The sequence below is a fragment of the Terrapene carolina genome, unplaced genomic scaffold, assembly GCF_002925995.2.
Source record: "Terrapene carolina triunguis isolate 2854851 unplaced genomic scaffold, T_m_triunguis-2.0 Scaffold428, whole genome shotgun sequence".
Classification (NCBI taxonomy): domain Eukaryota; kingdom Metazoa; phylum Chordata; order Testudines; family Emydidae; genus Terrapene; species Terrapene triunguis.
Genome location: NW_020664779.1, coordinates 760,609 through 777,103, shown reverse-complemented (window position 1 = coordinate 777,103; position 16,495 = coordinate 760,609). Strand labels below are relative to the sequence as shown.

General features: G+C 43.3%; 1 protein-coding gene across 1 annotated transcript in view; it reads left to right on the top strand.

Moving 5' to 3' along the window:
* Positions 1 to 16,495, top strand: part of CPNE4 (copine 4) — a 335,404-nt gene that overhangs the window by 179,789 nt on the left and 139,120 nt on the right. The window contains exon 3 of the mRNA XM_026658337.1: positions 14,285 to 14,464. Coding sequence (XP_026514122.1) covers positions 14,285 to 14,464 — 180 coding nt within the window. The remainder of the gene's footprint in view (positions 1 to 14,284; positions 14,465 to 16,495) is intronic.

Genomic DNA, 16,495 nt, shown 5'->3' with positions numbered 1-16,495 from the left:
CCCCCCCCCCGGCGGCCAGAGCGCCGGGGGCAGGGCGGCGAGCCCCGGCTGGGGCTCGGCTCGGCTCTCCCCCCGGCGGCCAGAGCGCCGCGCCGCCCCCCTCCAGGTGCCGCCCCAAGCACCAGCTTGGGTACTTGGTGCCTGGAGCCGGCCCTGGTAGAGGCTCATGCATTTAGCTCCAAAGTTCCCAGGTTCAATCCTGCCTGCTGACAACCGAGGTCTGTCAGTGTTACACTGAGTCACTCTAAGTTCTCCAGTGCTAGAATAACTGCATAAAGATGCAAAATAAATACTGCTGACTCACATTGACAGGCAGATCTTGTGAGCTTCAATGAGGACCAAAGTGGATTTGGATCCTCTCTCCGGAGCAGAGGGAACTAAGGGCTGGCACGAGGAAGGGCCATGGGGAAAGCCAAAGGAATATCCACATTCGGGGGGAGAATTTAGACTTAGGTTTATATTTTTGTTATTGGCATTATTAAGAAAACCCTGGGAAGTGGCTAAGTTTGGATTTGTTGGGGTTTATTTGGACTCTTCAAAGCAGGGCGGGAACCCCACCTACAAATACCACCATTGTAGAAACTTAGAAGAAGAAGAAGACAAAATGAGCATTAAATTAACACACTTATGTATACACACATCTAATCTGCATGCATCAGCTATTTTCTTTAGTTTTGATCTTCTCTTGCAAGGAATGCCTTCATTTTATTCAAATAGTCCTGGGATTTAGAGGCCTCTGTCTACCACCACAAACCCCTGCTTTGGCTGGAATGATAATTTTTAGCCACTGAATGGACTGGAATAAAAGCAAGCAGATTAAAATCTTTGCTGTATTTGAAGGACTGTTCCACAATCTCCTTGGTTCTCTGATCATTTCCTTGATCGTGTTACTAATGAGATTTTATCTGCATCTGTCTGCGCTGGAGGCATAACACACTGGGACATATTCTGCCCTCAGTGACACCTGGACAGGTCCAGTGGGGTTGCACGAGTGTAACTGTGGGCACTATTTTCTGTCTTCTCCTGCCCTCTCCCCCCCCTTTTTTTGTTTGTTTGTTTGTTTATAGATGCCTGGAAGGTATTTTGTTAGCTGTAAGTATTGAAAGATAATGGCCCCAGGATCACAGAGCACAGCGCCTAGTACAGACATTTTATTGGAAATTACTTCAACAAAATACATCTTCAGGTGCCAAGTGAGCTTGATGCGCGAATCAATATTCCATCCTGCATCAAGTGCTGCTACAGCAAGAAAAGGTAGTCAAGGTTAAAAAGAAAGATATCTCTGAATTATCCAGTGTACTTTGGCCAAGATTTCAAAAGTGACTAGTTATTTGGGGTGCCCAGATTGAGATACCTTTAAAGGGGTCTGATTTCTGAAAGTGCTGAGCACCTTCCCTCTGAAGGTCAGGCCTCTTTAAAGTGTCAAGGTCAGCACCCAAACTATCATATACCCTTTAAAAAAATCTTTACCAATACAACTTTGGAATCCGGTTATAAGATGAGCTATGTGTGTTTACTGGGTTTGATGTGGAACCAGCTCTCCTCTTAGCCATTGATGCTATCTGGACATGAAGATCCAGCTAGACCTTGGGGATGAATCAGAGTGACAAAAGGTTTATATTAGCTCCCTCAATCTAGGGAGCTAATATAAACTCCACTATTTTCTCCAGCCTAGCAACATTGTCTCTTTGTCATCTGGACTGGCCATGTGATGGTGAATACAGAAAGGATGCACAAGCTCTGATCCAAGCATGATCGTATACATTGAGCTATATAGCTACATACATAATCCCCATCACCATAGTATTAGTAGCTTTTTTACATATGTTTAACACAATGGGGATCTGATCTCAGTTGTGGGTTCTAAGTGCTATCATTATATAATAATTATTAATAACTATTAAATATTTAATAATTAAAACAATTTCTGGAAGGTAGTTGAAAGCCTGCTCTTGTTCTGTATTTGGTTTTCTGATTAAGTGGATTTGATAAGGTGCTTGTAACTTGCTAGGAGTATTCCATAGCCCAATGTACTTATTCCTACAGTGCGAAGTGGCAAAAGAGAATCAGCAATGTAATGTGCAGAGAACTAGTTGTAGGTGACTGAATGTGTGAAGTAATGTTATGAATCTGATGCTAATGGAACAGGAAATGTTAGGGTTAGTTTAAATTTTTAGAATAAAAACCTGACGCTATTCAAGTCAATTGCAAAACTCCTAATGACTCCAATAGGGCCAGAATGTCACCCTTAGAGTTGTAATAGATTGACAGAGAAAAATGACAATCAAGATGAGACAAGGCCTTGACTGTAAGAATGGGGTCTACAAAGTAGACCTTTTCTGCTAGCAAGATGTTAAAAAGGAAATCTGTGGCATTTTCATTGAACAGGAAACTCGCAAAAATATTGACAAGGCTGTAGAAACATCTAAGCTGAGTCAGACTCACAACAATAGTGGCAAGTCAATAGAAACTTCTGTGCTAACTATGAAGAATGGAGATATCGTCAGCATAACAATAAAAAAAAATCCAAAATGTTGCTTCTGAGCAAGGCAAAAGGCACAAAAAATGGTTTCTCACGTCTTCATTTCAGATCCTTCACTTTATATTAGATCTACATAAAGCCAGATTTTTTCCCCATCTATTGCTCTTATGTTATAATGAAGTGTAATGCTTCTTACAGCAGCTACAGTACCTTGGATATTCCAGCCAGCTCTGATGAGATGGTTACAGAACAGTTGAATACACTTGAAAGGCACTGCTTCTCTTGAGATTATCAGGCAACTCATGATTATGCTAGAGCATCAGCTCAGCGTAAGTTCAGGTCTTCTCAGCAGAGGCTGATTAAATGGTCTGCAGAGTGAAAAGTACGTGGTTGGTTTTTTTGGGCGAGATAGTAGTAATAGCCTCATTTTAGAAATGTGTGCGTGTAATGTGGGAATGTATGTCATAGTTTATTGTTACATTTAACATTCTGAGCTCTGCTGGAGAAGAGATGGTGAAAACATGGACTGGACAGAAGAGAGGTTTATGCTCATGTATGTGGTGATTATTTCTCTTTAACTGAGTGATTGAACAGTTTGTCAAGGACAACTAAGGTCCCATATATCCTAGCAGCTACAGTAGAGTCTTGGGATGTGCTTGTCCACGGACTTGGTTACAAAGATATAGGGTAAATGCAGCCTAACCATCCTCATATCCAAGTTGAAAACGTAGGGCTACATTTTCAAGCAACTAGCCATTTTGGTGCCTCAATTTTTGGGTGCCTAACTTGAGACCCCATAAAGATTTTCAGATGGTAGCTGCTCAGCAGTGTCTGTAAATCAAGACCCCATTTCGGGCACTCAGAAAGTGAAAGAATAATAATCTTTACTCTCACTCCACTGTCTGTCTTGTATATTTGAGGCACAGACTGTGTTTTCCCATGTGTTTGTACAATGCTTAGTACAGTGGGGTGTCCTTATTCTGACTTGTACCTTTGGGCGGTACTTAGTATAAATATTAAATAAGTAAAATAAATTATCTGTAGATATTTTGAGGTCATTCACAGTGAACGGTTCATTTCCAGCCTGTCTACAGCCCAAAGTTTTTGTGGTAGGAATAACAAGCTTGGCAATCTTTAGGCTACGGAAGCGTTAAAGATATATTGGCTCCTCTTCGCTATTTCCAAACATCAATTAACATGAAAACAAGAGCTATACAGTAGGGTAACCTTTTCAACGACTCTTCATTTGTGGAATAGAGATGAGGCGGTGTGAAAGCACTGTTAATAAAAAAAAATACTCATGAGCCACCAAGCGAAGTGTAAATTGTTTTACACTTGTATCAGAATTTTGCATAAGGTACTGTATCAGGAAAAGTTTCAGTCTTGTTAAAATTCAAATGACCTAAAAATAATACCACCCCTTCATCCCCAGACATTTTATCATCCCCCCTGACAAATGTGATTTGCGTGATTGAATCAATATTTTTAGAATGGCTTTCAGTGAAAATTTAGCCCTTTATTTTATTCTTGTCTATAAAATATACTGAGAAAAATGTGCTTAATGAATGGACTGCGTCTTGCTGAAAAGATACAGGCTGATAAAGTTTCCAAAGAGCACGCTATAGGGCCAGTGCTCACATTCTGTCTTTTCTTAATGGGATTTGCATGTTTACAACCCCACCCCATCCCACCCCCCCGCCACTGGCATTATTTTTTAAACCTGTAAGTAAATGCAAGGCTCTTAGGCCTGGTCTACACTAACCCCCCAAATCGAACTAAGATACGCAACTTCAGCTACGTGAATAACGTAGCTGAAGTCGACGTACCTTAGTTCGAATTTACCGCGGTCCAGACGCAGCAGGCAGGCTCCCCCGTCGATGCCGCGTACTTCTCTCGCCGAGCTGGAGTACCGGCTTCGACGGCGAGCACTTCCGGGATCGATATATCGCCTCTAGACAAGACGCGATAAATCGATCCCAGAAGATCGATTGCTTGCCGCCGAACCAGCGGCTAAGTGTAGACATACCCTTACAAGGTGCCAGTATTTCAGTCCTGCAGACCAAAGCTTTCTCCTTGTTCATGAGACAGGTACAAACCTTAGAGAGACAAACTGGGTGAGGTAATATCTTTATTGGACCAACTTCTGTTGGTGAGAGAGACAAGTTTTCAAGCTTACCCCCAGATCTCTTCTTCAGGTCTGGAAACAACAATGGAAAGTATAAACCTTATCAGCCGAGGGCAAGTTTCTCCACACTATCCTGCCAATGTGATTTAAATTTAACCTGGAAGGCTCTTCCATAGGGGTAAGAAGGCAGTTCAGATACTACAGACATTTATCTCTTAGCCTCTCCGCTGAGACTACCAACAAAGGTGTCAGTTAGTGCCCATTGAGATAATGGTGAGTTTGTTAGTGACATGGATACATGTTTACTAGGGACTGAATGGAGAACACACAGGCCATCAAACAGCTGTCCCTAGTGTCCCTAGTCCCAGTTACCTGCAACTAACCTGTGTGAAATTTTAATGCATGACCTACAGGTGAAAAGCTTCACATTTTAAGTAATCCCCTCAGCTGTCCAGCTCCCCAAGCCCAAGGGCACTTAGAAAAAGCTGTAGCTATAATCATATTAGGGTCTGGGATGTTAGTCATCAGTGCCAGCTGTCTGAACCAGCTCTTGTTGTTTTCTCTTGCTTGAATTGGCTTTCATTTCCAGCTGTTAATTGTAGGGGAGATGAAAGATCTCCCTCTAACAGCTCCTTCACCCTTCCTTTTCTGCTTCTGGCTGAGAGCAGTGAGTGCAAAGCTATATAAGCAAAATTATGGAAAGAAAAAATTATATTTAAAAAAAATCTTTTTTAAATTTTAAAGCAAAGTACAAATTTAAAGGGAAATCTGTCTCTAGCAGGAACCAGCAGCATAGCATTCTTTCTGCATTGAACTGATCTAATTCTTATCACAATAATTCTATCTCATATGCTTGCTACTTCTCAGGATTTCATATGGAGGGTGTGAAGGATGTGGGGGATGCCTGTATTGTTTTACTAATATTATATGTTCATCTGTCTGTTTTATTGTGTTTACGTTGGTTGCTATATGATTACACAGAGGTTAATTCCTCCAGGACTGGTTTGCAGGAAGACAGGAAAGTGGACAAATGCTTCTGATAGCTGCACATGCACTGATAATTAAAGAGCAATGTAGAGAGAACTGTTTGGAAGTCCATCCCTGAGCAGACCTGGTTGGGGTGCTCAAAGGAGCTTTGAGGGGGTTAGAAAGGTGTCAGCAGTTGAAGAGCTAGGGAGAGAGGGAGACAGAGACTGCAGGTTATCCCCCCGCAAGGTTGGGGTACATGGGATAAAGTAGGCCTATCTAAGCTTTAGGTAAAATAGAAGTGCATAAGGATATCTTGCAGGGTACCCTAATTCAGTTGGGCTTGCTGAGCAATCAGGGTTGGTACACACAGTGCTGTACCCCAGGAACCGGTCAGCTAGTGGGGTTGCACTCAGACTGAGAGGAATACAGTGAGCAGTTAATCCCAAACATGTGACAGACTAGGTTTAGTGATTGTGCTAGCAGCTGTAGCATTGTTTTCTTTGAGATAAATTTTAGCAACAGGCAGAGCTGGCATATAGCTGCCGTTAATTTCTTTTGAAAATTCATCCCACCCTTATACATTGTTATACATGCAATGTCTTGTTTGATAGTAGCCCAAAATAGCAGGTGGCACAAGCGTTCGGGTCCAACAAATCTTAAGGCTACAGGCATGACCCTATTATTTGTGGTATCTTTAAGAAGTAGGGTTGTCAGCTGTCCAGTTTGTGACTGAAACACCCGGGCTAAAGGGGACCCTGGCGGCTCCGGGCAGCACCGCTGACTGGGCCGTTAAGTCTGGTTGGCGGCACAGCAGGGCAGGCAGGCTCCCTGCCCGGCTCCGTGCAGCTCCCAGCAAGTGGCCGGCATGTCCGGCTCCTAGGTGAAGGGGCATCCAGGGGGGCTCTGAGCACTGCCACTGCCCTCAGGCACCGCCCCAAGTGCCAGCTCCACAGCTCCCATTGACCAGGAAACTCAGCTAATGGGAGTTGAGGGGGCGGCACCACTGGGCAGGGGCAGTGCGTGAAGCTCCCGGCCACCCCTCCGCCTAGGAGCTGGAGGGACATGTCGCCACTTCCCAGGAGCCACCTGAGGTCAGCACCACCCAGAGTCCACACCTTGACCCCCCTCTCACACCCCCTATGAGAGCCTGTAAACTAGTTTCCCTCACCTTTTCCTACTGGTTGAGCAATCATTAAAAGAACTTTCATATTTTGAAATTAAACCTACCCGCTAGGATACTTCACTTGGAAAATAATAGATTCCCCAATGGCTCTAGTTAATGACAATCTTGCATTTATATAGCACCTTTCATGCCAAAGGATCCCAAAGTGATTGGAATATATATACTTGAATCACTTCGCCCATCACTGTTTCTCTAGCGTGGAACGCAGCTGCTGTCTAATGGTGCACAGCTACACTACACAACAGTCAAAGCCAGGAAGTGACGAAGAATGCTGAAGAATTTCTGAACTGAGGGACACTGCGGGCCTTTCCAAACCAGGCGCAGCATAATTGTGAAATATGCTGACAAAGTTAAACCAGAGACAAGTTAGACTAATGGGGTTGATGCTATTATAAAGTGCTGACTGCCGAGAGGAGCTGGCAGCTCATGAAGAATTATATAGCTTGTGGTGTTATTGACATTGCTTCTCTCCATATAGATTTCTTGCATAATGCAATGTTCTGACATGCTGGCATGATGTATCATCTCAATAACATGGAAAGCCTGGGAAATTCAGAAAAATGGGCTTTATTATAATATAATATATGCCAAGGGAAGGATTTCAGTGAACCACAGACCTGAAAAAGCAAATGTTTTCCTTTCGCAATTGACACTCAGAGTCTTATTGTCTCTGTGTCCAGCCACATCCCTCCATTTGCATGCAGTGCATTCCCTTGAACAGTCTCTTTTTAGCTCTGCCCTTGAACACTTAGGCCTAAATCCTGCTGCTTTCTGCACTGACACAAGGAAAGAGGAAAGGGAACTATTTCCCCACATCCCTGTGGCAGCATAATAGTGCTGATGAGAGAGAGCCAGGGAAGATTTCTTAGGCCTTGTCTACACTAAAGGGAAAAGTCAATCTAAGCTGTGCAATTTGAGTTATGTGAATAGTGTAACTCAAATTGACGAAGCTTAGATCTACTTACGGTGGAGTCCACACTATGCAACGTCGACTCTCCTTACTCTTCTTGATCAGGTGGAGTACAGGAGTCGACGGGAGAGCGATTGGTGGTTGATTTAGCGGGTCTTCACTAGACCCGCTAAATCTACCGTTGATGCATCGATCGCCACAGCCTCAATCCTCCAGTAAGTGTAGACAAGCCTGTTTAGATACTAGCTGCAGAGGTCTTACATACTCATGAGAGAGTCCCTTTGAGATGGACAATTTGTTAAGCAGTGTGCTTGCCATTAACTTGACGGATAATTTATACATTTGCAAGGAGTTGGTTTAGTAGATTAAATTCCAGAAAACTTTGGGTGGAGGAAAGGGTTTAAAGATGTTTTGGATGTTTTCACTGAGTTGGTGCACGGTTGTGCGAAAGGACCATTCATCTACAAGCGGATCAGCTCACTTTCAGTTCAGAAGAAACCCAGATGATTGGTTGTGAGTAGAGCTGAGTGAATTTTTTTTTGGGTGAATAGTTTATTCACCAAAAAAAATCAGTTTTGGTCCACCCAAAACTATATGCGAATGTAACACAAATTCACCTAGTTTTGGCCAAATTTTTTCCCCCCAGGATTTAGGCACCATTTACCAAATGCAGAGTGCAGGATGTTATCTCTCCCTTTATAGCCTTTACCCAGTGGTTAGTGCACTCCTCTTTTTCAATCCCATCGGTAGGGATTTGAACTTGGGTCTCTCCTACGTGGTAGAAGAGTATCCCAACCCCTCAGTTACAGGATAGCCTGGAGTGGCTTTTTCTCACTCTCTCCTGTAGAAGGTGTTTCCCTTAGTGTAAAACGCTTGAATATTCATTGGGCCAGAGAGAGAGAATTAGAATGACTCCCCTTGGGCCTGGTCTACACTACGACTTTAATTCGGATTTAGCTGCATTAATCCGAATTAACCCTTCACCCGTCCACACTACAGAGCCAGTTAATTCGAATTAAAGGGCACTTAAAATCGATTTCTGTACTCCACCTCGACGAGCGGAGTAGCGCCTAAATTGATTTTGTTAATCCGAATTAGGGTTAGTGTGGCCGCACACCACCGAATTACTGTGGTTAAATTAATGGGGTAGTGTGGCCGCACACCACCGAATTAATGTGGTTAAAAACCGAATTAATGTGCTTAGTGTGGCCGCGCACAATCGAATTTATACAACCTGTTTCCCAAATTCGAATTATCTAAATTCGGATTAATCCCGTAGTGTAGACATACCCTTAGAGGTGAGAGACACAAATCTTTTCATGTCACTGCTCCAAGGACTATTGAATTATTTATACACGGTGGGAGAGACTGAGAGAGCCCTACACTTGGATATCCCATAACCCAGTGGCTAGGGACCTCTCCTGCAATATGGGACTCCCGTCTCCGAATTCCTTGTCCATGTCAGGCAAAGGGTGGGGGAGTTGAACCTGGGTCTCCCACATCCTGGGTGAATGCCCGACCTACTGGGCAAAAGGTAATAAGGAAGGCTTCTCTAGCTCTTCCTCCTTTCACTGCTACCATTTTGTGAATCAAGGCCCTTCATTTACTTTGCTTTCATGTTAAAAACTGTCCATAAACTAAATAATTTTGACAACTTTTTTCAAATTGCTGATTTTTTTAATTTTTATTTTATTTTATTTTGAATTTTTGGATTAGGTTTGGGTCAAACCATTTGTGTTCTTTCAGAACTGCCAGTGAATCAAAAAAAATCTGTTATTCGCCCAGCTCTAGTTGTGAGTTTCTCTACTTCAAACATTAGGTCAAATTCATGTCATTGAATTGACTGACAGCTTCAGAGATGGAGCCTTTTACGGCTATGTGAGTCATTTGAATTCAGATCCCTTTGTCAGTGAGTTGAGACTGAAAGTTATTGCAATCTAAAGACTGCTTGATAGCCTGTGTGAAGATATTTGGTGGTCTCTCTCTGTTCAGTGATTAGGGGATAGTGTGCATGAAACAGTTTGCACCATCATTCTTTGGCAATCTAAGCCAGTGGTTCTCAATCAGGTGTATATGTACCGTGGGGGTACACACAGCTCTTCCAGGGGGTACATCAACTCTTCTAGATATTTTCCTAGTTTTACAACAGGCTCCATAAAAAGCACTAGTGAAGTCCGTACAAACTAAAATTTCATACAGACAATGACTTGTTTATATTGCTCTATATACTATACACTGAAATGTAAGTACAATATTTATATTCCAATTGATTTATTTTATAATTATATGGTAAAAATGAGAAAATAAGCAATTTTTCAGTAATAGTGTACTGTGATACTTTTGTATTTTTATGTCTGATATTGTAAGTAAGTAGTTTTTAAGTAAGGTGAAACTTGGGGATACACAAGACAAATCCGACTCCTGAAAGGGGAACAGTAGTCTGGAAAGGTTGAGAGCCATTGGTCTAAGCAAAGAGATCAAGAATGAAATGAACGAGGAGACTGAGCCTCTCTCCTCTAGTGGTGGTAGTACACCACTGTACTCTCTGTAGTACTGCAAGGTACATGGGCAGGGCCATGCGAGGATATTGCGGTGGTATTAGTAATGGTGCAATTGTTTGACAAATATATTAATTAATTAAAGGATTTCTGTCTCCAGAGCTGTTAATCTGGCACCTTTCATAAGCACAAATAATTCAGAGCATTAAAATAAATCTGCGTTACCATAGACTCCTTGTCATGGTTCAGGGCAGCTGCACTTGTGTTCCTCCTCTGGGGTCCATCAAGGGCACTGACTCATAGGTTTCTGGCTCCCAGCCTTCACTTCTCTTGGACAGAGACACGCACCTCTCTTCCTCCTGATTGGGGTATTTCCAGGCTGCACAGCTCCCTGCCTACACTGTGAATTCTCTAGCAAGGCAGACTGCCGAAACGGGCCTGCTTTGCTTTCTCCTCAGAAGCTACGAACAGCATAATTTCCCACAGTGTAAAGTACCACACAGCTTTTTCCTAAGCAAGCACATGTATCCGTAAGGTGAAAGCATTACAGAGAAAACACATTAAAGCAATAAAAGAACCTACACTCATGCTAATAAGCATACCAAAGATAACCCAAACCCCAAAGGGTTTTTTCTGTGTCTACAAATTCATAACATCGTTTGCTCAGAACCAGAACCCCCAGCTGCTGCTTTATACAGTTTGGGCCTTTGATCTTGGGAACGGATGATCAGCAATCAATGGGTTTCTCCTAGGGGCGGAGCTTCAAAAGGTTGGGTCTAGAGATGAGAATTTGCATTCCCCTCCTCCCACATATTTCCTAGGAAACACACTCAACTACAAGTTTGCTTTTACCTGGCATATCATTTAAAAGAGTCCTTAGAAACTCATACCACTTCCCAGGGTTTACATTAGTCAGGTTTCCTCCCTACACATGTTACATACAATCCCTCAATCATACATAAACAATTGCATTTTTAATACAATGAACTCCTAAAATACTTAAACTTAATTCAATAAGGTTTGTCCCGGATATTGCAAGAAATTGCCATATCTGTCATACTCCTCACTTTTTTTTATTCTTCATGCTTTTGATTTACTGTACTCTTTTCGTGTCTTTACTGATTGCCACTTCTTGAGCTAATATGGCATTTTCTCTCTGGGAGCTTAAGCAAGCATTTGCCTTTTTGCCCATTACAGATGTTGTTCACCAAGGGTTAGACAAAGGAAGCCATCACTCTTCCCTAAGAGATAGAATCTGTCACTTCTGTTGTCCAATGAGTGACTGACATGCCCATGTCTACCTCATTTTCGAACTGGTTCCTTTAATCTTACAGAATTATTAGTTTTTTTCAGGAATAGGCCAAAGTGTGTGGCAAATAGAAATTGTTCCATTGCTTGCTGCGTAACCAATAATGCAGCAGAATGAAAAGCAGCAAAAACTACTTCTAAGATTAGAAACCAGCTACTGTATTTGTAGGTGTGTGTGGCAGGCCAGGGATAAAACCCCTTTAAAGCCCTGCCAAAATGCTGGCTACAGCCTGCTCTCTGGCCAGTAGGCCAGGTGTAGAGATGCAGGTACTCAGCAGGGAGCCCAGCTGCAAGCCCTAACAAGGGCTGGCTCAGATGAACATGCTGGGCTAAGTAGTGACAGCTGGGCTGGGGCAGGAGAGGGATATGAAAGCCCTGGGCAAACCTCAGTGGGGAGGCTAGCCTGGGAGGAGACAGGAGGCCAGTATCTCTGTCTCCTTGCCAACAAGGAAGCCTCAAGGGCCAGGAGACCCTGGGGAGGGTCTGTGGGGCACTAACTGTTGGAGGATCTGGGAACTGCACAAGCACTGTAAATAAAGACACGGGTGGTCCAACAAAAGAAGGAGTGAACACTTTTTATTATACCAGCCTAAACACAGGGTGCAGGCACAAAAGTGGGAGAGCCTGCGCCGACCCTGTGACAGTGTGTGTAAAGTACTTTCTGAGCACTCTTATGGAAACACAGCAATACATTTTGATCTGATACACCTCTACCTCAATATAATGCTGTCCTCGGGAGCCAAAAAATCTTACCGCATTATAGGTGAAACCGTGTTATATGGAACTTGCTTTGATCCACCGGAGTGCGCAGCCCCACCCTCCCAGAGCACTGCTTTACCGTGTTATAGCCGAATTCGTGTTATATCGGGTCGCGTTATATCGGGGTAGAGGTGTGGTTTCTTGCACAATTTTAGGGAATGGGGCAGGGGCATGAGCATTCCCCAGACACTCTCAGTATGTGATTTACTAGTGAGAAAAATACGGATACATTTTATATATTACTCTCCAAGAGCCTGATTCTTCCAGCCCTTACTCATGCAAGTAATTCCAAGTGAATATCTTTAAAAGCTTTCCCCTTTCCCCCACCCATTTAATTTTTCTGAGTGACTTTGTTGCTTTGAAAATGCTAAACTGATAGCACTGGAGACTGAAATCCTTTAACTGTCTACAGAACAGTTGATCTAGGTAGCAGCAGTGTATGTTACTACAAATATGAATTTTATTATGTATCTTTACAGACCATGGCCTCTCTGCTGAGATCAGGTGTTTAATTTTCCCAATGTGTGTGTGTGTGTGTGTGTGTGAGAGAGAGAGAGATAGAGAGAGAGAGAGTTAAAAGTTACACAGTGGTTGGTGAAGAGCAGCAGTCAGTATTATTCTTGTTATCTTTGTTACATGAGAGCACAAAGTTAGGAAGAAATGGGCAAAGGTGATAACATACCATTAGACTAAGTCCCCCTTCCTTTTATTCTTTAAAAAAGCCTGTGAATATAAAGCCACCTAGTGAAGTAATAAAGTTCAAGGTTAAAGGAACACTGCAAAGATAAAAATGATAGCTTTTTGAAAGTCCTGACCAGTGGATAGAAAAGCCAACTTCATCCTGGGTGTAGCTCCATTAACTACAATGGAGTTGCACTGAAGATGTATTTAGAGTATAGACCCTAATTTACTTTTCACTGTGCTGTTTGTTAATTCATTGCATTTCATTCAGCATGCACTGCTCTCTTTCACTCATTGTGTCTGGTCAATTTCATGTTCTCATGCATTTCTGAGTTTGACTACTGAGAGCACTGTGACTCCTCACAGATGCAATGCATCTCTCTACCATTACCTTTCCTTTATCTGTTTATTCACTCATTGAGTATTGCCTAGAACTTAAACTGTGAGCTCTCTGGTACTGGCTTAGCATTATTTCTTACAACTACACCTAGTTCAACAGGGCCCTAATTCTTTTTTGGAAACTTATAAAAACAGAAACAATAAATAGTAATGTGTCATTGTCTTTGGGTTTCCAAGAGTATAGGAAATTTCTTAAATCTACCTCACTCCTGTTTTCACATGAGAACACTGCTATTAACATTAGGGGGTTGCACACTTGGTAGCTTGTATAGGCTGAGCTTATTGCACTCGCCAAGGGCTCCTTGCATCCCTCCATTCTCCCCCAGAAGCTCCCTGTGTGCCACACTCCCATCCCCCTCTAGTTAAGGGACTCCATGCAACCCCAATCTCCCCGTGGCAGGGAATCCTGTGTGCCATCCATTCTGCCTGTCTCCCATTCCTGGGCCCCCCGTTCTCTTCCCCATGCCAGTGGCTCTTTGTTCACCCTCATTCCCACTTCCCCTTATGCCCTACAGTACACTCTTCTGCCCCAACGGTAGGGGCTCTGTGTATCCCCATACCCACCTTCCCCCATTCCAGGGTCCCCCAATGTCCCCCCACCCATTGGGGTTCCGTGTGCTCCCAGTCCCCTCATACCAGGATTTGATCAGATGTGACATTCAAAAGTTATGTTACAAAAGACAGATAATCCGACAGACAGACAAACAGAGAAATACCATTGAGTTGCATGTAAAGCCTCACAAGCTCAGCCAATTAGCTTATTAAACCTTTTTTTTTTTAAATAAAAGCCAACCACATTTTGTATCTAAACTACTGTCTCTTTAAAGATTCTTCATTCACATAATTTTGTTTTTTAATTTCGCTTTCAATTTGGTTCATGTTGGAGCCCATTACTGACAGAGTAAGAAGTCTCTGAGGCAAATTCTCATCGGGTTTTTTTTTTTTTTTTTTTTTTTTTTTTTTTTGGCAGGTTGACAGGACAGAAGTGATTCGAACCTGTATAAATCCAATCTTCTCCAAGTTATTCACAGTGGACTTCTACTTTGAAGAGGTTCAGCGGCTACGGTTTGAAGTCCATGACATTAGCAGCAACCACAATGGCTTGAAAGATGCAGATTTTCTTGGTGGCATGGAATGCACTCTTGGACAAGTAGGTGTCTCCCTCTTCTCTCCTCCCCCCCGTCCCCCAACTTCTGTTAGTATTGATACTAAATATATTGCTTTGCTGAAAGACCCATTGAGTGAAATTCATCAGATGTGTTAAAATTATTCTCCTTCACCACTTTGGTGCTTTATACGGGACTAATACACAGAGAGGTGTTGTTGATTTGAACCTTCTTCAGGTGCACCTGGGACATACGAGACAACGACTCTTGATCCACCAGCAATTTGCCTTTTAAGTTAAGGGCCCAGTTCTGCCTCACATAAATTGAGCAGTACTGCATTGCTTAAGTAGCCTCATTAAAATTAGTGACACTGCTTTGGGAGTAAACTATTACTCATATGATTACATGGCACATACAGCAAAGACTTAGGAACCTACTTAACTTTGCTCACATGGGTGAGTAAATGGGACTGTTAGCTTGCTTATAGTAAAGGAGGTGGATAAATGTTGTCAGAATTGGGGCCCACATAAGTCAGGGTGGCAGAATCAGGTCCTAAATGAGCAATACATATTGTGCCAGTGCCTGCTTATGTAAAAGGAGACATAAGCAGCTTCTAGCAGGGTTTATTTCTAAATGGCAGGCTTTTTGCTTTGAAGGGTTGAGGTATATTGGATCCCAGCTTTATTCCTGATAACAGTACTAAGGACTGTCTTAGTCTTGTTAAGTCGTCATGCACCAGCTAAACTGAATGTAATTGAACATTTTGTGGTTAGGAGTAACATATCCTACGGTGAGAGCTGGCAAGGAGCTTTGTGAACCTCTGGTTTGGATTACACTTTGCAACGCTTCCACTTAAACTTGTAACAGGAACAATATTGCTTTCCACAGTAGAAGCAACTGCTTTCACTACCCTCCCTCCCCAAGAATTCCTCCTTGTCCTCCTTATTGATGTTCAGGAAAAGCAGGAGCAATTGAAGATTGCTCTCAGGAAGCTTGGATCACAGAGGCATCCTTTGAATCTCAAGGAGGCTAGAAGGAATAGTTTGTCAGGAAAATCCAAATGATTACCCGAAGAAGAGCTCTGTGTAAGCGCCAAAGCTTCTCTCTTTCCCCAACAGAAGTTGGTCAAATAAAAGATATGCCTCACCCACCTTGTCTGTGATTACAGGCAGTTTTATCTACAGCACCATCAGTAAGGCTACGATTTTGTCATGGAGGTCACGGAAGTCATGGAATCCATGATTTCCAAAGACCTCTGTGTCTTTAGCACCAGCAGCTGGGAGCTGCAGGGTCCCGCCACCTCCCACAGTGGCAGGGAGCTGTGAGGTACCCCTGCTGCCTGAGGCAGCGAGCCCCCAAGCTCCGAGCCGCCATGGGCATTGGGGGTACCCTGCAGCTTCCAGCCATGGTGGGCTGGGGGGATCCCCGCAGCTCCCCGGCCGTGGTGGTGGGGCAGGGAGACCCTCACAGCTCCCCACCTCTGGGGAGGGAGGCGGAAGGGGGACCCTGAAGTTCTGAGCCCCCTAGGGTGGTGGGGGCCCCGGAGCTTCTAGCCACCTGGCAGCTAACCAGCCCCTTCCCATTATATCATGGATATTTTTAGTAAAAGTCAGGGACAGATCATGGGCTTCTGTGAATTTTTCTTTATTGCCCGTGACTTATCCATGACTTTTACTAAAAATATCCATGACAAAAACTTAGCCTTAACTGTCAGCAATGTGCTGGAGGCGGCTCTCAGGAGCCCCTTGTTAAAAATCTATCACCAAACTCGAGGGAGGATTGGGTTGATTTCCCTGCTTTGGATACTGCTATATCATCCCTGCCAAACATGACTTCTTTTGCGGGGGTCATAAAAAATACTTCTGAGAGAGCAAATGTGTTTCTTTTCGAACGGTCCAGACTACACCAAAATGGGCCCAATGGGACAGCTAAACCTGTTATAATTTACAGTAGCCTTGTGAATGCTCTAAATTATACCGGGGCTGTTTTGGTCCCAGGATCAGGAAAGAGGAGCCCCCTCCCTTCTTCCCCCCTTCTCCTCAGCTGCACAGCACAGCTGAGTAATTGGCCCTATA